Source organism: Papaver somniferum, unplaced genomic scaffold, assembly GCF_003573695.1.
Source record: "Papaver somniferum cultivar HN1 unplaced genomic scaffold, ASM357369v1 unplaced-scaffold_6, whole genome shotgun sequence".
Taxonomy (NCBI): domain Eukaryota; kingdom Viridiplantae; phylum Streptophyta; class Magnoliopsida; order Ranunculales; family Papaveraceae; genus Papaver; species Papaver somniferum.
The window spans coordinates 2,348,169-2,371,047 of record NW_020648748.1 but is presented as its reverse complement, the minus strand read 5'-3'; the positions used below and the strand labels follow the sequence as shown (position 1 = coordinate 2,371,047).

General features: G+C 34.6%; 1 protein-coding gene and 2 long non-coding RNA genes across 8 annotated transcripts; 2 read left to right on the top strand and 1 right to left on the bottom strand.

Annotated features, from left to right (window-relative positions):
• Positions 1–733: 733 nt before the first annotated feature.
• Positions 734–1,819, top strand: LOC113343437. The gene is made up of 3 exons (XR_003357248.1): positions 734–1,039; positions 1,405–1,506; positions 1,673–1,819. It is a non-coding gene; the product is annotated as an uncharacterized LOC113343437 (long non-coding RNA).
• Positions 1,820–1,983: 164 nt separating this feature from the next.
• LOC113343435 lies at positions 1,984–4,531 on the top strand. Of its 5 annotated transcripts, none has more exons than XR_003357247.1 (5): positions 1,984–2,063; positions 2,169–2,258; positions 2,585–2,690; positions 3,492–3,563; positions 4,047–4,531. It is a non-coding gene; the product is annotated as an uncharacterized LOC113343435 (long non-coding RNA). The 5 variants fall into 5 exon arrangements; XR_003357244.1 differs by having other exon boundaries at positions 3,933–4,531; XR_003357245.1 differs by having other exon boundaries at positions 3,927–4,531.
• Positions 4,532–19,140: 14,609 nt separating this feature from the next.
• On the bottom strand, positions 19,141–22,062 carry LOC113343447. 2 transcript variants are annotated; one of them, XM_026587624.1, is made up of 3 exons: positions 20,877–22,062; positions 20,490–20,629; positions 19,141–19,307 (listed from the first exon to the last, which is right to left on the bottom strand). In XM_026587624.1, the coding sequence occupies exons 1-2, from the start codon at positions 21,729–21,731 to the stop codon at positions 20,519–20,521; spliced, it is 966 nt and encodes a 321-aa protein (XP_026443409.1). In that variant the 5' UTR covers positions 21,732–22,062; the 3' UTR covers positions 19,141–19,307; positions 20,490–20,518. The 2 variants fall into 2 exon arrangements, with proteins under 2 accessions (XP_026443409.1, XP_026443408.1); XM_026587623.1 differs by lacking the exon at positions 19,141–19,307 and having other exon boundaries at positions 20,374–20,629.
• Positions 22,063–22,879: the final 817 nt, after the last annotated feature.

Below are 22,879 nucleotides of genomic sequence, written 5' to 3'. Positions count from 1 at the left end.
AATGATACTCCAAGTGGTCGATTCATGGTCACTATGCAACAACTCAGTGTGAGGGTCGTTAGGTCATGAGTATAATTAACTAATGACCCTGTAGATTCGTCAATGAATTGGCACCAAAATAAACGACTCCATTGTTCAGTTATGAAAAATCGTCAATGAGGTTCCTAAAAGATGACGACTCCATCTTTTAGATCATATAGAGTCGTTAACTCTATATATTTAGAACCGAACGACTAAAAAACCTTTTACTCTCTGTAGCTATCACTCTAAGGGTCGTCAGTTAAGCAGTACTATATACGGACGACCCTTTCATATTAAATGAGAGTCGTTTTTTTATACATCTCTAATATTGACGACTCAAACTGTTTTTTTTCTTTTATTAGAGAAGGATAAAAAATAGATATTTCACCCTCATTTTTGGAAGCCCCATCTATTTTTGGGTGTGGGTATAAAATATGTCATGGCCCCCAATTAGTTTCCATGCCCCCAATTCAGCCATCTGCCCATATATCTCATACATTTTAAAAAGTGTGATCTTACGATCTGAGCATTTGACTACTACCAACATTATTTTGCGATCAAAAAGCTGTCTTCTGACAAATTTAAAAAAATAATTGCGGTGGGCGTGGCTCGAACTCGTGACCTTCAGGTTCCTTTTCGGGAAAAAAGGAAAGCCTGCTTAATTTTGGGGGTCCAATAGCAAAACCTCGAATTCTCAGTATTCACTCTATTTTCAATTTCACTCGAAAACTCACTATGTCTCTCTCCCTTCATCTCTCCAGTTTTCTTCGATCAATTCATTGAGAAATTCAAGTGACGATCTCGAGTTTTCGTCGAAATCGTTGCTTTCATTTTGATTCAGGTAGGATTCAACTGGTTTCCTCTCTAGTATCTTTGGTGAAATCACAATTTCAGTATATCTTCTTCCTTCACGCCACATTAAAAGAACACGAACCCTAAATTTCTTTCGTAAACAGAATCAGAAGTAGTTTCAGAAGAGGATTACCATTCCAATCAGAAGAAGGTTGCAGTAGTTAAGGTAACATTAAATATACTCTTTCTATAATTACAACTATAAATAAATTCTATTGATTTTTGTCTAGGGTTTTGATTTTGTGTTATTAATTAGATCATGAAACTAAGCATCTATGTATTGTAGGAACTGTACAGAGATTGAATTAATCGAATTGAATTCATCTTTCGTGAATTGAGATTTTTTGTTTAGAGGAATTTGGGGGGGTTTTGTTTTTAGGGTAATGTAATCAAAATGAATTGATCTGTCGCTTACCCGTCTCTAATTTACGTTGATCGAGGTGAATTTATCTTTAGCTTTTCAGTGGTTTTTTCATTAGTTAGTGTGTGTGGATTGTTGAATTTTTGATTGAGTAGTAGTTGTTGTTGTAGGTGGACTGATGCTGGATGGCTACATTTGAGGGGAAGAAGGTTGTTTCATATTCTTCATGAGATATGGCAGTTGTAGCAAGGGAGTATTCTAGACGACTTCAGGTAACACTTTTGTTCGCTTAAACGGGGATGGAGTTGTATCTTCTCTTATTTTGCATTTAGTCAGTTCGTTCCTTGAATACTTTATATGTATGGTCGAATTTGTTGTTTGTTCTGAGAAGCTTAGGTGTCAGGACTACTTTCGGAATAATGATAAAAATGCTTGCAGGCCCTTCCATCAGAAGACCGAAAGAAAATTCTGTTGCAAGTAGCGGATGCCTTAGAAGCAAATGAAAGCTTCCAAGAATAAGATGATGCTGCTGCAAAGAAGGCTGGGGGTGACAAGGCACTGATATCTCGCTTGGCTGTAAAGCCCCAGAAGGCAAGGATCCTTAATTGTTAACATTTTAATTTTAATTCTACATAAATAAAATCCGTTAAGTTTTCATCTTGAGAGTTTGACTCTCATGACATGATAGCAATTCTCTTTGCTATCAAGGACCAGATTCCAAAATTTGAATCTAGGGAATTGTTTTTCACAGATTTCAAGTCTGGCTAAATCCGTTCGTGTACTAGCAGACATGGAAGAACCAATTGGTCTGGTTTTGGAAAGAACTGAGGTAACTAGAGTGATATATGAGGATATGTTTCTCTCTTTGAAATTTGCTTTCCCCTACATGCTAAGCATTAATCACTGATATCTTTTAAAATGGATAACAATCCAGGTTGCAGATGGTCTTATCTTGGAGATGACATTTTCCCCACTGAGTGTTCTTCTGATTGTGTTCGAATCTCGACCAGATGCCCTAGTTCAGGTATATTTCAAAAAACTTGATTTTAAGTTCCGTGTTTGCTAGTCATTTTTTACTCCTCCTGTTTGAGGAAGTGCACCAATAGATTAGCAATTGTAAAGAAATTTCCTGGTTCACCATCAACTGATATTCCATTAAATGGAAATTTGGTTACAGAGGGGAAACCATTTCCTAGTGGTGTTCCTGTAAAAGTTGATTATGAACTTTGGGCACAAGCACATCGCACTGTCTTGGCAAATAAAGATGAAGTTCAACCTTGTGCTTAGTATTTACACAGAATCCAATGTTGCTGACCACTTGAAATGATTTTTTGTTGATGATTTATACAGAAGACACATCTTGTTGATAAAGAATGAGTATCCTCGCCAGTCAAGAAGTCTGAAATGGGTACATGATAAACACAATAATACTTTCATCAATTGGCTAAAGGAAACGGTTAACTTCTAACCTCAATCTCCTTTTGCCTGCATTACTTCTTGTGTGCATTGATCAAACACTGGCCCTGGCAGTAGATCAGGACTGCCTTGAACTTAGAATCTTGAATTTTACTCGTATTGTTATTTTTGTGTCTCGTCCTTGCATTCGTTTATACTATCTGGACCCTGAATTGTTTCAAATTTTCCACCTTTTATATTCACTATGCTCTTTTATCCTTGTTATGACAATTTCCTCTGTCAGCTCGATACCTGTCTTCTTATGGGTTTTAATTATACAGTAGCATTAGTTCTTACTTTCTTATGGTCACTCTCTCGCATTAATTCTATTCCTGTAATGCTATATTGGTTCCTCCTGGCACTTAGTATGATAGCTTCCTTGTCTAAAGCTGGCATATACCAGCAGTATCTCCTATTATCTCATGATTCGTACCTAGTCAGTAGTCTTAGAGTCTGAAAACTGAAAGCAAACAGCTGAAGTAGGAGATGAAAGAAATTGGCATTGACGGAATAGCTTAGCTTTAATTCTGTGACCAAGTCCTTTATCTTATTTTTATGATGATGATGCTTTCTACCCCATTTTACTCTATCTACATGTTTGTGCTTTTTATTTTTGATAAGCACATTATGATACCTTTCCTGTTGCAATACACATTTGCATATACAGTTTCTATACACTTAGATTGTTTGATGTGGAATGGTCTTGACAGTATATTATAATTATCTGTGTTGCTGATGTGATATGTATCTTTCTACTTTCTTATTTGAATTAATTGAATTTCCTTTTGTTTCCTTTATGAAGCTGGGGGGAGGACGATATTAGAAAGGCTGTGACGAAAGTTGGTCCTAGGGTGAACTTGTGGAACTGCGAAAGGTTGGTTCCTAATCTTGTTCTGTGGTGATTATAACTATATGGGTACTTTGTAATCTAGGGATTGCCGATGCACTGAATTCTAATTGCTCGTTCTGTGAATATGGATACCTGATTATAACTGGCTGGATATGACCCCTTTCGAAAAGAAAATTAGTAAACTTATAAAAACCCATTTTCATAAATTGAATAGAGTTATTGAGAAATATGTATTCAGCAAGATGTTATTTGAAAATGTTATTATTGTCTTGATGATATGGCCCTATTAGAACAACTGAATGACTAAGTATAATTTTTTTTCAAATTCTGGATGTGGTACAAAAACTAGTTTACACTTGTTAGCCATCTCTAATCTTTGATTTCAAGGTACAGGGCATGTTTACGCACTCAATCCCTGGGAGAGGACATAACCCTAACATGGAAATTGTTCCCAAGTAAGTTAGTCATTTTCCTTCAGATAGATAATACTTGTTTCTTGGTTGCCAGATACACTTGAATCTACCATCAGAAAGAGAAAAACAAAAGGCCAATTCTGCTTAGGGTACTTGCATGTCTTTCTCTGTCTCAGTTCATCAATACGTCCAGCGTTAGAGGTCCGTGTATGTACAAACTTGTTTTCGTGGTAACCAGGATTATTATTCAGCTTGCATGGTTGTGAAGGCTTGCTGTAGAAGAAGGCGTACAAAATCCTCTCCATTAGTCTCGAGGTTGTCATGGATTATGCAAGTTTTTGGCTTTTCAGATTGAACATCATTCTCCAGTGTTAGTGGTTGACACTATTTGCTTGATCTTACTTGTAGTGCTTCAGGGAATAGACTAAATGAGCTTGTTCTGATGTTAAGGATCTGTGTTTTGGTACCCTTGATTTGAGTTAAACAAGTAGAACTCGGCAGAAATATGTAATTTTTTTTTATTTTCTTGTTCAGAAATGAATTTGATTCAGACGGCAATGAAATATAGTTTTTCTATTAGCCTTTTCGATTTTGTTTGTCAGTTTTGAATTTGAATTACAGGTGCAGAAATGAAATGAAATATACTGTTTTTATAGGGTAAATTTGGGTTGGAAACTTAGAGGAAAGATCACAACTTTTAAAACATTGTCTTTAGATCTCAACTTTTCAAAACCTTATGTTCTTTGCGTAGGGTTGGATCACATTTTTCATTGATGGAGAGTTGTTATCTATAGATCACCCTTTAGATTATTCATCTATGTAAATGCTAACATCTTCTTGATTCTTTACTATCTTGAGCCACGCCCTGACGATTGCAACATTCTCTTCGGTAGTAAGGGGTGTAACCATGTTTCTTCCTTTTATGCAACAATTAAAGGTTGGAAGTTTGTGAAAGAGATGGGGAGTATTTTTTGGACAAATTATTTATTGGAGAAGGGTTATTTTATAGCAAAGAATGACCCAACGGCTAGTTTCTCAAAAGTATCCATTCCTCGAAAAACTCAACGCATTAACTCAATGTAGTTGCAAATTTACGTAAATATGTAACGGTTTGATTTTATATTCTTTAATATAAAATGACCCTTCTACAACTAAGAATTTGTGGAAAAAACACTCTCTCTCTCTCTGACAAGCTTCTGACCTCTAATTGTTGCAAAAAAAAAAAGAAGGAAGAAACATGGTACTGCCTACACTACCTAAGAAGATATGGCAATCGTAAGAGACACACTCACGGAGAGAAAACATGACGAATATCAAGGCATTAACATGGGCGAATATGATGATACTCAATGAAACCTTACATTTATGATATTTGTTGCCATATATGGTAATGAAAATGGAAGATCAACGAACCAAATAATGGAAATATTCAAGGATATCTACCTAGAAATGGAAGTTTTTAGGGTGCAAATAACACGATTGAAGGCGATGATTCATGAAATGTCCTTTTTTATAGAGTGAGTATGTGGAAATGTTTTTTTGATCAAGTACGTATTCGAATAAAATACTAGCTTAACCTTGATTTGTTTTTTTAGGACACCTTCGGTTTTGCATATTACCGAGCTGTTCGTCGCAAAGAATCTGAGCATGAGAATTGTTATTGGATCACGAGAGAGTTTATTGAGATTTTCAACAAATATTTCTCTAAGTTTTCTTTTTTCCATTTCAGAATAATTATTGAATATTTAAAAAGCGGGGGTCTACAACACCACCCAATATTTCGCTTAGCAATCTGTATGGACTAACTCCGAATTACTTTATAGAGAATCAACTAGATAATCAGACTCAATCTAGGGAAAATTATCTCAAGGAGTTAACATCTCTCTCTTGTTTTGATTTTCTCGAGCTAATAGAAATCAGCGAATCTTTAATCAAACACAAGGAATAACTTGGATGGTACCAAAGACCAATATCCAAGGATCAATCAATTTAAATCAACAACAAAAGGTTGGATATTCTAATTGGTGATCTATAACGCACAACCTGTATTATTTCAATTATAAAGATAAACAATATAATGAAATAACACAGACACCAGAATTTTGTTAACGAGGAAACCGCAAATGCAGAAAAACCACAGGACCTAGTCCAGATTGAACACATTGTATTAAGCCGCTACAGACTCTAGCCTACTCCATGCTAACTTCGAACTGGACTGTAGTTGAACCCCAATCAATCTCCTACTGATCCAAGGTACAGTTATGCTCCTACTCCTCTGATCCCAGCAGGATACTGCACACTTGATTACCTTAGCTGATCTCGCCCAAAACTAAGAGTTGCTACTACCCAAAATCGCAGGCTTTGACAATAAACAAATATGTCTCCCATAGACAAGTCTATCAAAGGATCAATCTGTCTCCCACAGATAAACCTAAAAGTTTTATTCCGTCTTTTGATAATAATCAAGGTGAACAAGAACCAATCGATAATCCGGTCTTATATTCTCGAAGAACAACCTAGAGTTATCAATCACCTCACAACAATCTTAATCGTATGGTAGCGAAACAAGATGTTGCGGAATCACAAACAATGAGACGAAGATGTTTGTGATTACTTTTTATATCTTGCCTATCGGAGATATCAATTTCAAGCCAATCAATTTGATTGTACCTTACGATAGAAGATGCAAGATCAGATCACACAACTACAATAAAAGTAGTATCGGTCTAGCTTCACAATCCCAATGAAGTCTTTAAGTCGTTAACCTGGTTTTAGAAGAAGAAAACCAAAGGTTAAAGGAGAATCGACTCTAGCACGCAAACTAGTATCACACGTAAGGTGTGGGGATTAGTTTCGTACAATACTAGATGTCTCATTTATATAATCTTTCAAATCAGGGTTTGCAATCAATGTTAGCTTAGTAACAAAGCATTCAATATTCACCGTTAAATGAAAACCTGATTTAGATTCAAGGTAATATTTCTCAACCGTTAGATCGAAAACTTAGCTTGTTATATATACTTGACAATGCACGCTTCTAGGATTGTTAACCGTACCCAAACGTATGCACTTGTTGGTTCAACAATAGTTAACCAAATGGTTATCCATATGAGCTTTTCATATCAACCGTGTTCTTCTTCACCATAACTAGTTCAAATGACTTGAAATGATCTAGTTAGAGAGTTATTCAATTGCAAGGAAATCTCATGTACTACACAAGACACAATTGAAGCAAAGATGATTTTATTCACTTGAATCGGTTCATGAACTTTTATAGCCACGGTTTTCAAACTCCATTCCTTAGTCTTTTTAAGTTTAAGTTCAGAAATCATCTTCAGATATATAACCTTCTAAAGTTCGCAGACTAGGTTCGCGGACTTAAGTACCGGGCAGAGTTTACAAACTCCAGCAGAAATTCTCGGGTTTGAGAACTTCGCCGGTTCGCGGACTGGGTTCACGGACTGAGTTCGCGGACTTAGCTTAACGTAAGTAGTTTGTCAACTCCAGCAGAAATTCTCGGGTTTGAGAACTTCGGAAGTTCGCGGACTGAGTTCGCGGACTTGCTCACGCCATTCTTCTGGTTCTCTTGATCAACAAAGTTCACAAACTTTGGTTCAAGGAATAAGACTTATAAATAAATGTGTTTCCACAACAATGCTTATGTCCACCATTGGTTATGTAATCTAAACTCTCATTTCAATCATTGAAACATTCTTAGAGGACGTTATATAGTTGTTACACAATTTCTCGGCAAAGCAATTTTCAAGATGATTGAAACATATCATGACTTTCGTCACATGGTAAAGATAAACTTGATTGAAGAGAAAAGCTTACCAACACATATTTCGATATATAGATAGGCGAGGTATACTCGGATCGAAATACCAAATGTGTATAATCCAAGTCTATATATATAACATACGACTTCTTGTCTCAAAGAGTAGGAGATAGAGTAGATAAACTTTTGAGTGACCGATAAGTTCAAGTCTTCACATACATTTTTGTCGAGAAGTTCCACCGGTTCCTTGAGTATTTCTTCTTCTTGTATGATGAATCGCCATGAAGTCCTTGAGCTCAACTACACTTTTTAACCTAGTCCGAGACTTAGCTATAATAGACTAGAAATCAAGACTTATAGTTTTGATCACTAACATTGACAAACATGCTTGAGATAGCAGCGCATGGGAGTTCGACCGAGTAATTCTCTAATAATCTCCCTCTTTGTAAATTCTAGTGACAAAACTATCAATACATATGGAATACAAAAAATATAAAGAAACTTTAGTAGCTCCTATTCCACATGTCTAATCTTCAACATTCCTTGAAATCTTCGTCACTTCCAAGTACTCCAATGATCCCAAAGGTTGTAAGTTTAGCATCACCTCTGTTGAAGATCCGTAGCTATAACAATGATAAAGAATCGGTATCGATCATTGTTATACAGTGTCATAGTATTTTTATACAGTGTCAAAGTCCAATTGTATCACAACTTCAACAATAATACTATGGTGATATGTATCACTCCCCCTTAGTCAATACTCCATCTCACATGGAAATCACTCCCCCTTACACAATGATCCTAAAACCATATGTATTTGTAGTGTGAACTACATATTAATTCTCCCCATTTTTGTCAATAAAATTGGGAAAGGTACAAGAACGGGATCATAATGAAATTTCCGAAAGAGACATTTGATGACTAAAAGAAAAAATACATACCAACTAATTTAGATGCAATCATAAAGACGAAGCTAAATGCCTTCATCAAGGAGTTTAAAGATACAAGATAACCCCTCTAAAATAACACAGCCGCACACCCCTCAAGATATGACCATTAAGAACAAGCTCAAAAGAACTCTCCCCCATTTGATGTCATTCCCGAAAGAACTACAACGAGCGACCTTAATTTCAAAAGAAAAGAAAGATTTTTATTGGACACCAAAAACCATGAGAATGATTTTCTACATCCAAAAACTCAATCAAATTAATTACAAGTAAACCCATGATTAATTTAATCGGAATACACAACCAAATTAAACACAAAAAGTGACCAATTCAATTGATTGTGCTCAACATAAGATAACTTACGGAGCTACGACTAAGTTAACCATAAGGAAATGATTAGCTTAACCGTTCATATACTCAACACAAGAAAACCTTATGGAGTCACGAAAATACTCAACTAGATTAATTACAAGAGAACCAATAATTAGTCTAATTGGAATACACAACCAAACTAATTATAAAAGTAATCAATTTAATTGTCATTTGTTTTGCTCGACATAAGAATACTTACGGAGCAATAACTAAATAATCAAACAAGATGATTAATTTAGTTCAATATGCTCGACATAACGTTTCTCACGGAACAACAAGTAAGCTAAGAAAATCAACTTGATTATATAATTCTCAACATAAGATACATTACGGAGCCTCACAGTAATATGGATCAGGGATGATCAATACTGCGGAATACACAAGGATTCATTCTATCTTCAATCACTATTTGCATAACGACAATAATAGACATAATCCTTGAAAACAAAAGATTTTAACCTATCTTACATCAAATAATTGACAATATAGGCTTAGCTTTTGTATTTTCCAAAAGTTCATTCATTCTTTTACCAGTACGTGAATACCGAACACGAATGACTTTACTTTTGACGAAGTATGAGACAAACATAGTTCACGGACGTAAACACCAATCCCATAACAAATTACAATATATCAAACCATAAAGATTAATACTGCAAAACATCATCCTCAAAATATTTTTAGAATTTAATACCAGTAAACCTAAAAAAGAACAAGAAGATGAAAAACAATAGCTACGTGTAGTCACAATCATTGTTATTCAAGCACTAGTTATTCTTCCAACTAAACCAAAAATAAGACATAATAGGCAACAATTGAATCATATTTCTTTGACCACTTCATACCTTTGAAAAAGACAATCAAAGTAAGTATCGCTGATATCCTTGATCTTCTTGACAGTCGAAACACCATGTCCAAGAGTTAACACATTAGTTTTTCGGTCAATAATGCGAGCAAGATGTCTAGCTTTGGCGCAGTTAAGGATAAATTTCTTCTGATTCCTGATTAAGATATTCTGATTACCAAGGATTTTTGCATGTCCATCAATAAGCTGGTTTATCTGCAATTGAAGGTTAGAAAGTTCGTTTTTTAACCTCACTTTGAACGAGAATTAAATCCTTGACAGATTCTCCAATCCAAGAGTTATACTATTTTCTTTCGAGCATCTTCTTCAGAACAAAATCTTGAACTGGATCACATCCTTTTAGGTCTTCCTCCAGTGTAGGGTTTACTTCTTCTTTAGGAACAGTTCCATATACATCCTTTTTGAAGATTAAGAATACATATATGAGATATATATATATATGTATATATGTTAAGTAGTACACCCTAGACAGAAACCCTAGAGTTCCTTGAGGAGATATGGACGTCCGTGGGCTAACCCGATCATATGAACAAAAAGGATGGACCAAACAGGGAAAAACTGCATAGTGTGACATTTTCAATGCTTATGAACAGGTTAGAAGAGTCACAATGAATAAATACACAAAGAAGCTACCAATCATACAGATGAAAATCTACTAAATACTTGAGCATCTCTAAATCATCATCCTTGTATCTCCCAATTTAGATACAAGAATGGAACTTTCAACTACTAGGTAGCAGAGGGAGACATAGTCTCACCATAGGTATTGAGAGAATAGTTGTGTTTTCACCTTGATGTCTGACCTCAGTATTTCTTGTCTTCCCTTGGCTGTTTTCAAATTTAGAGAAATTTCTCACAGCCCTTCCTGAAATCTCAAGAGAAGAAGCTTTCTGATTACTGAGTCTAGGACTTCTAGAGATCGGTTCTAGAGGATTTTCCAAAATGGGTTCCATACTCTAGACTTAGATTTACCAGAGTTTTTATTATAAGCACAGGACATGATTTCATTAGAAACACACGAATTTGTACCACTATAATGCACAAATGTCCTGTAATGATTTCTAGGAAAGAGATCATTCTTATAAGTTGTCTAATTTTCTTTGGACATAAGGTTCACTGCTGTAGTCGACTGACTATTTGTTACATTGACAGCGAAGTGAAGCAAATTGTGAAGATTAGCAATTTGTTTCCTCCTGGCAAAACAATGGATAGCATAGTGGTTCCCTTTTCCACAAAAACTACAGGTTCGTGGAGGAGAAGCAAAGAACGACATCTGTTTTAACTTCACATCCCTTTGAGAAGATGGTAAGTTATGTAAACTTTTCTTGACACAATCTTATCTTGGAGGATATTTCTTCGTGTACTGTACGTCAGAAACAGTTGGAACAGAAGAATTTTTCCTTAAGACAGAGTTATCCTTTTCCAAGGACTTGCACTGTTCATGGGATAGTGAAAGGGATGCTTCTAGTTTCTCTTTTTCAACACAAAATCTGTCAAGATCAGATGAATGCGTCTTGATCAAACGTTTTCTCTAATTGACCCTTCTTTTACAATCTTTTCAAGATCACAAATCTTTTCACGCTGCAGATTATTTTCTTAAAGAAGTTTCTCAATATCCTTAGATAAGGACTCAATAATGTTATATAGTACACGTTCTCGATCAATAGACTTTTCAAATTCATCGATCAGCTGATCATGATTATGAAGATCAACAAACTCAGTAGAATATTTTGCGATTCTGGTGAGCTCCATTTCAGCTTTTGCCATTGTGTCCAATGTCTCATTGGAGGAAGAGTGATCAACACAAGATGAGACAATCTTCATACCTCGGGATTCAAAAGAATCAATTAAGGAACAATCCTTTGAGGTATTCCCAAGATAGCTGACGTAGTTTAAAGCTTTAGGAGGAATCTTGGTATGCATAAGAAATTCTGTCCTCATACTCAGATTGCTACAAACACAGACTTATAAGGTCTTAAACGTGTTTTCTTGCTCTGATACCAATTGAAAAAGTGGGGGTATACAACACCACCCAATATTTCTCTTAGCAATCTGTATGGACTAACTCCGAATTACTTTCTAGAGAATCAACTAGACAGTCAGAATAAATCTAGGTAAAAGTATCTCAAGGAGTTAATATCTCTCTCTTGTTTTGATTTACTCGAGATAATAGAAATCAGAGAGTCTTTAATCAAACACAAGGAATAACTTGGATGGTACCAAAGAACAATATCCAATGATCAATCAATTTAAATCAACAACCAAAGGTTGTTTATTATAATTGGTGATCTACAATGCACAACCTGTATTATTTCAATTATAAAGATAAACAATATAATGCGAAAATAAAAATAACACAGACACCATAATTTTGTTATCAAGGAAACCACAAATGCAGAAAAACTCCGTGACCTAGTCCAGATGGAACACACACTGTATTAAGCCTCTACAAACTCTAGCCTACTCCACGCTAACTTCAGAATGGACTGCAGTTGAATCCCAATCAATCTCCCACTAATCAAGGAACACTTATGCTCCTACGCCTCTGATCCCAGCAGGATACTGCACACTTGATTACCTTAGCTGATCTCACCCAAAACTAAGAGTTGCTACGACCCAAAATCGCAGGCTTTGACAATAAAAAAATATGTCTCCCATAGACAAGTCTATCAAAGGATCAATATATCTCCCACAGATAAACTTAAAAGTTTTATTCCGTCTTTTGATAACAATCAAGGTGAATAGGAACCAATCGATAATTCGATCTTATATTCTCGAAGAACAACCTAGATTTATCAATCACCTCACGACAATCTTAATCGTATGGTAGCGAAACAAGATGTTGCGGAACCACAAAAAATGAGACGAAGATGTTTGTGATTACTTTTTATATCTTGCCTATCGGAGATATCAATATCAAGCCAATCAATCTGATTGTACTCGTACGATAGAAGATGCAAGATCAGATCATACAACTACGATAAAAGTAGTATCGGTCTGGCTTCACAATCCCAATGAAGTCTTTAAGTCTTTAACTTGGTTTTAGAAGAAGAAAATCAAAGGTTAAAGGAGAATCGACTCTAGAACGAAAACTAGTATCACACATAAGGTGTGGGGATTAGTTTTGCACAATACTAGATGTCTCCTTTATATAGTCTTTCAAAACAGGGTTTGCAATCAATGTTAGATTAGTAACAAAGCATTCAATATTCACCGTTAGATGAAAACATGATTTAGATTCAAGCTAATATTTCTCAACCGTTAGATCGAAAACTTAGCTTGTTATACACACTTGAAAATGCACGCTTCTAGGTTTGTTAACCGTACCCAAACGTATTCACTTGTTGGTTCAACAATAGTTAACCAAATGGTTAGCCATATGAGCATTTCATATCAACCATGTTCTTCTTCACCATAAATAGTTCAAATGACTTCAAATGAACTAGTTAGAGAGTTATTCAATTGCAAGGAAATCTCATGTACTACACAAGACACAATTGAAGCAAAGATGATTTGATTCACTTGAATCGGTTCATGAACTGTTATAGCCACGGTTTGCAAACTGCATTCCTTAGTCTTTTTAAGTTTAAGTCAAAAATCATCTTCAGATATATAACCTTCTCAAGTTTGCAGACTAGGTTCGTGGACTTAAGTTACCTGGAAAAGTTTACAAACTCCAGCAAAATTTTTTGGGTTTGAGAACTTCGCCGATTATCGGACTGGGTTCGCGGACTTAGATTCACGCAAGTAGTTTGTCAACTCCAGCATAAATAATTGAGTTTGATAACTTTGGCAGTTCGCGGACTTGGCTCACGCCATTCTTCCTGTTCTCTTGATCAACAAAGTTCGCAAACTTTGGTTCAAGGAATTTGACTTATACATAAATGTGTTTCCAAAAAATGCTTATGTCCACCATTGGTTATGTAATATAAACTCTCATTTCAATCATTCAAACATTCTTAGAGGACGTTATATAGTTGTTACACTATTTCTTGTCAAAGCAATTTTCAAAGTGATTGAAACATATCATGACTTTCGTCACTAGGTAAAGATAAACTTGATCGAAGCGAAAAGCTTACCAACACATATTTAGAGATATAGATAGGCGAGGTATACTCGGCTCGAAATACCAAATATGTATAATCCAAGTCTATATATATAGCATACGGCTTCTTGTCTCAAAGAGTAGGAGATAGAGTAGATAGACTTTTGAGTGACTGATAAGTTCAAGTCTTCACATACCTTTTTGTCGAGAAGTTTCACCGGTTCCTTGAGTAGTTCTTCTTCTTGTATGATGAATCGCCATGAATTCCTTGAGCTCAACTACACTTTATATCCTATTTCGAGATTTAGCTATAATAGTCTAGAAATCAAGACTTATAGTTTTGATCACTAACATTGACAAACATGCTTGAGATAGCAACGCATGCGAGTTCAACCGAGCAATGCTCTAACAAATATAACATGGCCTAATTATGTAATGACAATAAAATTTAAAAACCAACCACATACACGACTAGGTAAACCAGCCGTAATTCCTCGAATCACATTATACGGACGGACTACCCATCCGAAACATATAAGATCCCAACCGAAATTTTTATCCAAAATGTAAATGTTTCTGAAAGAACGATTATGTCTCGTAAAATACAAGGGTCCGGTCCGTAAGATAATAGTGGTTGGGTCATGTTCCGTTATTCAAACCGTAGATCTGAATTTTCAGTTTTTATAGTCAAAACATCTAAGTCATTCGTGATCAGAACCGAGCCGAAAATACTTAAAAAAAAATTCTAAAGAAATTGACTTTGTATAAGTATTTCGCTAGGAGTTCATATTAACCTAGCCATAGACTTGACTTCGGCTAGAATTTCTGAAAATTCAAACCGTAAATTCTTCTAACGGCTTGGAAAAAAAAAATTCGGGTCGTTATTTCTCATTATGGATGGGAGGACAAGATTTTCGTCCCAACTATAAACTTTAAAAAGACTCGGATTTTTTTTTTCAGTTTTGAGCTGATTGGATTTAATCTAAATTTCTAATGGGGATTCATTATAAGGTTTTACAGACTAGTTTGAGAATAAGTTTCCTCACTTTTTCTTCAAATTTCTCAAAAACGTTTTCCAAAATCATCATTCTTCACCTTCTAAATTAAAAAGAAACAAAAAAGTTTTGATTTCCAAGAAATTAATCGTTAGATTAGTCTAATCCATTTTCTATTCATGATTAGCTTAGTTTATCATCATGATTATCATTAAACAAGTTAAGGGTACATTAGGTATTATTGAAAATTATAGGATAAAAGGTTATAAACATTACTATTTAATAACCCATTAAGCCCCAAAGCCCCATAGATTGCTCAGCATCAATGATAGGAATGCATTGAAGGGCATTAAATAATAAGATCTCACTTGATGAAAATTTTATTAAAAAAAATATGGGGGAAAAATGGTTTTTAAAAATTTTCCTAACGAAGAAAACTTATATAAGTCTATGGATCCTAAACACATATCTATCCTAGAATTTCGTAAGCCACCTGGAGGTCTTTCAAATAGAATTGAAGGTCTGTTCTTTTCACTGCTCTCTCATTCATTGGGTAGAATCTTTTGATTGCAACTTTTCTTTTAAATTATTGTTACTAATTTTTATTTAAATTCCTGCTTGATTTTATGTGTCTTCTTGAACCAATACTCGTTTTGTTAAGTAGGAATTTATTTTAGGGTCTATCACATTTTATCGTTCATTGATATTGGGTTTGTTTGTATGAATAGGTGATTTTTGTTAGCATTTATGTGTTTTGCGCAGCAAATCTCCATTTGGTTAAACTAATCTTGTTTAAACTATGTTAAGTCGGATTAGTCTAATCCGCATTAAGACATGTTTATGGTACTAATTATGCACTAAAGACAAGCTTAAGGTTAATGTTAGATAAGGTTGAGTCCAAGCATGACATTTTTTTTAGCTTGACATGTCATATGGGCTGTCCTTTGTAGCCATGAGGTGTCATCCAACTCATGATGGAAAGGTTTGATTGACATGTGGCAAGCATGGCTAGGACTTTCTTCTAGCCTCACAAGTTTTCTTTAAAATCAAATCAGTTTTTATCCATAATGGAGAAATGTGAGGAAATAGAAGTTGATAATAAGTCATGAAAGGTTTAAGTGTCTTGAGTGTTTCTATTTCCTTCCTTGTACTAAAACCTAACCTTGTATGATTCATATCTAGTGTTCTAGCTTTGTACGGTGATGATTCCAGTAAATTGTTGAGTATGCAATATTAGTTTAAAGTATAATTTCAGCATGTAGTTTGCTTACAGGATGTTTAGTACCTAAGCATAAAGGTTAAGGATCTAAAATTCCAACATTCAACTTCTATTTCACCTAGTTATTACATATTCAGCGGCTAGGGTGATTGTATAGTTGAGGTTTTGGATTTTTTTCCCTCTAAGGTTGTAGTTCTTCTTGTATGCGGTGGTTTGGTACTTCATGCTTGATGGTGTGGGGCCTAAAATTCAGGACAATAAGTATTGGAGCGGTTGTAGAAGGTTTGTGTACCACAATCAAGGTATGTTCACATCTGCAGTAATTTGGACTTCTCAAGATGGCGGTTTTGTTGTAAGTATACGTCTGAATTTTTCTGTATTGAAAAAATTGTAACTTGTAATAGTTTGTAGCTTTCATTACTCGACTAAGTGTTGCCAAAGTGATGCTTTGAGAGTATGTGGAAGTGTTTTAATGAGAATACATGTGATTGTTCAAAAAACGGGGGTCTAAAACACCACCCAATATTTTGCTTAGCAATCTGTATGGACAAAACTTGATCCAATCATCCCATTAGATTTCTGGTCTGATTCACCAAATGTTGATAGAAGTAGTAAAATTAATGAGAGGATTGAACATCCTGTTAATAATAGTATCAGCCAATTTCTCTCAAGACCAAGCTGAAAATGTAGATTTCTCTTATTCATCATCAGAGGAGAGAAATCAAAAAACGCAGTTTCACATCAAATCCCTAGAAATTAGGGATCTTATATAAAAGATTGAAGCAAATATCAAGCTGGTATTGTGGAGAATGGTATTTCCCACACCTTAATGCAGTTAGAGTAGACAAATGAAATATGCTGATATATGACTGAAATAAATGGAGAAGATATCTTCATACCCATTCTTCAGCAACGCAGTCTGTTATGGAAGCAATTTTCACTATCGTCTTCTTGGCGGCAACCTTGTCATGTTGTTAAATTGAACTTCAACCAAAGGAGTCAAATAAGGTTCGTCTTTAAACACACTTTGAAAGGTGCCGGGTTTGGAAACATTAGTAACAACTTTGTTGCATTTAATGTACGGTACACACCATTAGCAGGGTTTGGCAAACCCCACCCTTATTAGTGGAAGGTAACAATATCCATGTGATGCACCAAGTATTTTTCAGTTTGTATTATTTTAGTTTTTTTTTTTTTGGTGAGGTGATACCCTTATTAGCAGCGATAAAGTATTCCTTCACAGTAAGGAAGCAGTTGTGCATTCACATTTCATAGCGACATCGTCCGTTTTCACAACTGTGATGCGTCGCATGTTGCAAATCTTGTAAACCGCACTATAACAAGATTAGTTCCCATTGGCTGTCCAAGCACTTATATTAAGAAAACATATAATGTCAAAACCATTGCGGGTCACCACTAGGGAGTATTAGAGCTTCTCCAATGGGACGTATTGGAAGATAAATGTTTAAATCCATATAGGATGGACATTCATTTTTCCTGAAATTCTTCTCCAACCTAACATCTTAAATTAATGTGATGATGAAATAATTTAATTTTTGTTAGACATTCACCTTGACAATGTCAAGCTATCCTAATAAGTTTTTGTTTACTTAAATTAATTCCAATTATATTCAATAACCGTTTTTAGAACATCTCCATGGAGTATGAGTATTTATCATATGTGGAGACCTAAAAATATATGTAATAACATAGAATCCAAATACAAATATTGTTTTGATAAGTATCTCCGGTGGTAGTTGTATCGACATCTATTTTGATATATTTGTCGCTTATTTATAAAAAAAAAAATCACATAATCTAAAAATTAATTAAAATATAACAAATTGATGACGTGAATATGGATGGGAGTCTCCAAAAACCCATACTCTCCTCCAAACTCAAATTTCCACGTCATATTAAATTTTGATAATCCAACCACCACTGGAGACGTTTTTTTTGCTGAGAGTCCTAGGTGGCATCAATTTTTTTTTAGAACCCATACTCCATTGGAAATGCTCTTAGCTCTAATAAAATCTAAAGATTACTAAAAATAAAATTTTCATTTAATCTATAAAAAATCACAAACAACACCACTGGAGATGAACTATTTTTCCTCCCTAAATTTAAGGAAAATTTGGAGTAAGAGCATCTCAAATGGTGTATGGATATTTATCCCATGTGGAGACCTAAAAAAGAGGTATTTAACAACATAGAGTCATATAACTTGTTGGGTTTTGATAAGCATCTCCGCTGGTAGTTGTATTCATACCTATTTTGAAACACTTGTCACTTAGTAGAAAGTTAATTCACAAAATCTAACAAAATAAATAAAATAAAAACAAATAGTGATGATGTGGGTATGGATGAAAGTTTCTAAAAAACCCATACTCTCTTCCAAACTCAAACTTCCACATCAGACTAAATTTTTAATATCCAACCACCATTGGAGATGTTTTATTTGTTGAGAGTTTCTAAAATCCCAGTTGGCTTCAATATTTTTAGAGACCCATATTTCATTGGGGACGCTCTAAAAATGTCTTATTTGTGTTGTCACCTAGGAAACACACACAACCACCGTTGGAGAAGCTCTTAGTTGTGTTCAGTGGCGCTAGACTCTCCTTTCTGTTAAATTCTTTTTTTTTTTTTTTTTTCTTTTTTTTTTGTAACCCACCATAATGTGCATCTTAATATTAATATGCACTTTCAGAGTTCATCCAAACATAGTAGAGGACCACACCATGCAACATATGGAATGCCCTACCAAAACCTTAGCCATAAGTATTTGAATGTATGCACATAATATGATTTCTTTCTTATGAAGAGAATTCCTTAGAAACTAATGCATACTTGTTTTGATTTCGAACTTTTAACACAATTAAGAACTGGGTTCATTAAGGATTACCATGAACATATCAATACTTTGGCTTTTTGAACTAACAATTAATTAAGAACAGGAAGAAAATGTTTATATCCTTTCGAAGCATAAAGGAAAGAACAAAGAAGAAGAAGGAACTTGCCGTAAAGAAGAATAGAGGAACCGAAAGTACGTTGTTTTGGTTGCATATTGCTTTTTCATTCTTTTCTCTCATCATTGATTTTTTACTGCCAAGTGCCAACAGTAAAATATGCCATCACTGTTACAAGGTAAAAACAATAAAAATCTGTCCTGTTTGAGAAGATGAGGCTCTAAACAGTGAAATGATTGAAGCTCGAAGACCAAATCTACAAACTACAACACATTATCCAAACTTGAAGTTTTGTCTAGATCTAGATACCACTCATCCTAGACAAAATTAATATCATCACTTGGACAAGAAATTGACTAATGGTTTGATTTTTCCATGTCTAGTTTGTTGTGTGTTTCTAAAGTTCTTTGGAATAATAAACATCAATTGCTGTCATAGGGTTCGTCGTTGAGACCAATTTCAACTAGCTGATGTATAAGATACAAAACTCGCCATCAATGAGATATGGAAATATCAAACTTGGATCATTACTTATTTGGGTCTTAATTAGCCATGGCATCCACCAATATATATCGAAAACAAACAGGAAGAAGAAAAAAATGAAAATAGGAAAATATAGACTTTCCGTTTTATTTTATTTGGGTCGAGCAAAAAAAACAAGTGATCCGATCCTGAACACGAAAAATATAAACTTCTGATTTCAATGTTGTTCAGCAATCAGAAGCAGAAATCATTCTCACGTGTAATAACAAAAGTTCTGATGCCGTAAATGGGAACAACAACTCTTTGTTTAGTTAACCCAAAAACTTTATTAAGCTAATAAAACATACATTCCATAATCCTGACACGGTTTTGTTTCTTTCCTTCATTTTTCTTTTTTACTACATTCATTCATCTCTTCTCATTTTCACAAAACAGAATCAATCGGGTAATGTGTTCAAAACTGTAAAAGAAAAGGATGAAAATGAAACACAAAATCATGGTCCACCAATAATTATTAATCACAAATCTAACATCTCAATTCAATGCTGTTGAAAATGAAGAAGAAGAAGATTAAAGAATTGGTACTACTACTCTGCCACACATCTCATGCTTTTCTTTAACAGTCCATCACTACCTCCACCACTTACCATGAAAAATCATTAAAGGTTTTCAGACAACTCTCATATCATATGCCATGGCAGGCCTCAATACAGAGTTGCAATCATAGAAAATTAATTATTTGCCGCTTTTGACGGGGTTAAGTTATCAGACTGGTAGTTACTATATCGCTCTAACTGGTTATTCATTCAGAATACGAATTAAGTGTGAAATTATGGAATCGGGGATTAACTAGTTCATGACACTCACCTCTCAAGGATTTTATTATTTTACTGCATTCAGTATGGTAACTGGTTTTCCATCAGCACGACAGAGCAGAACTGACTTTGGCCCGTGGATAGTGGCCTCATCATGTACAATAGCGTCCACATCATAGTGTTTGCAAGTAGCTAACTCCCAAGCAGGTTTGGTTTAACAAATGAAATTGGAGTAATATTAAAAATTAACGAAAATAGAATAACTACCTACTAAATTCACACAAAAAATCTAATAAAAAATGATGTAATTCTAAAATTTAACAAAAACCCTTTATAGATTTAATCTTTTGAGCTCAGATGAAGACATGGGTTTTAGTACATTAATTGATCTAATTGATGATGGAGAAGAAGAAGAAGAAGAGGCCAATGGCTTCTTTACCTTTGAATTTGATTTTGCTAATGAAGATGAACAACTTGAAATGGATTTCTCTTGTTGATCTCTATTTTTGGAAACAAGAATTGTAATATAATTGCTAGACCCATTCTCTGATTCAGAATCATGATAAATTTCATCACTCTTGATCTCTTCTTCTTGATTGAGTGATTTCCTAAACAATTTGTCCTCTGCATCTTTCAGAAACTTGAATTTTGGAGGAGGTGAAGATTTAATCTTACTAATCTCAACATCAGTTGATGATTCAAACAAAGGATTAAACCCATGATTATTATAACAACAATTAGCAGTACTCTCCTTCAATGGAGTCATTGGTGGAGTAAAAAATGATGGAGATGACAGTGGAGTCAAATACGGTGTTTCCATTGACACAATCAAATCACTTCTCCCAGACCCAAATTTCCCCATACCACCATCTTCAGATTCTAAATCTTCCCTAGTTTCCTCTTTAATTGTGAACAGCAATCTAGTTGGACCTGATAAACTATGCAATCTCATCAATTCATTCTCAATATTGCCATTACCATCTTGTTGAAGATCTCCATATGGTTTTACACAGTGAGCTTGTGATTCTATATCTGTGAATCTAAGTGGGTTTAATGCTGTTGTTGTTGATGACAATGAAGATGGTTTTTTCCAGCAAAACAGATAGAAAAATTCTCTTCTTGATGATGAATTAGTATTATTACAGTGATTCTCTTCTTCTTGTTCTTGAATTTCTTCTCTGTTTATGATTCTTCTTTTCCACCATAACAAGTAGTAAATCTCTGCAATCAGTGCTAACAGTAAACACCCAAATACAACGCTCAGACCAATTCCTAAACTACTCAATGATTTCATATCTATATCAAAAATATGATGAGAAATCAAGAAAAATTTGCAATTTAAGATGAGAAAATTGCATTCCTACAAGATGAGATTTTTCTAGCATTTGCTAGTTCTTGAAAGTGTCCCTCCTTTGGCAATAAGAGAGGGGCAAAGAGATGATGGTGATGGAGTCCTTTTCCTCTCAATAGCTTTGTGGTTCACATGGGTAGATAGAGTTATGTGAAAAGGAAAGAGTGGGTGTCGTTTACTGAGTAATAAAACATGGAAACGTAAATGAGAGTCATTCGGAAAACAGAGCATGGAAAAACAGAACAGGGAACTAAAAAACAGAGTCTATTTCAAGGAACTGAACTGACTATTGGGTATTTAAGAGTGGTTGTCAGAATGAGATTCATCGTTCTCATCAGAAAATGCTTTTAAGAAAGAAATATCCTTTCTTTGATTAATATTCTCCACAATTAAAGAACAGTCCCCCAACTAACCAACCTCATATCTATGTGTCACAGATATATGTTTATAATAATAAACTGCGGTGGGCGGTATACACTACAAACTGCGCCAATTAGTCCATCGTATGTAGAATATATTCTATAAAAAATCATATGCATGTTATCAAAACTTTGCCCATCGGAAAAAAGAGATATGGAATCTGATTATTCAAAGGAAAACGCGTACATGTTTTACGGTAACGAGCATGTAAAAATAACGCGTTGTTGTTTTTAGCATGTTTTTCCTACTTTACGCTTTTTTTACGGAAGATGGATTATTTGTCCAAATATTTTTAAATCACGATTCAAATGGACGAGTAAAAAATAGTTCGGGTGAAATAGACAAACAAAAAATAGTAATGATGAAATTGGATTCATCCTAGCTTAAATTTAAAACATAATAAGGATGAAACTGGATACATCCTGTGTAAATTAAAAATAAGAAAAAATATTTGAAAATGGGAACGATGAAACTGGTTACATCCTGACCATTTTTTAAATTTTGGCCATTTAAACAGTATCTAAATCTAGATTTCCTTTTTACCCAGAAATTGTAGATTTTGGTCTTTTTAACCAATTTTGTGCTTTTTTAAGGTTAGGCTCCACTCTTTTTTTTCTTTCCCTTAATTCTTCTAATAAGGTAATGCTTACGTGTTTTGGAATTTTACATTC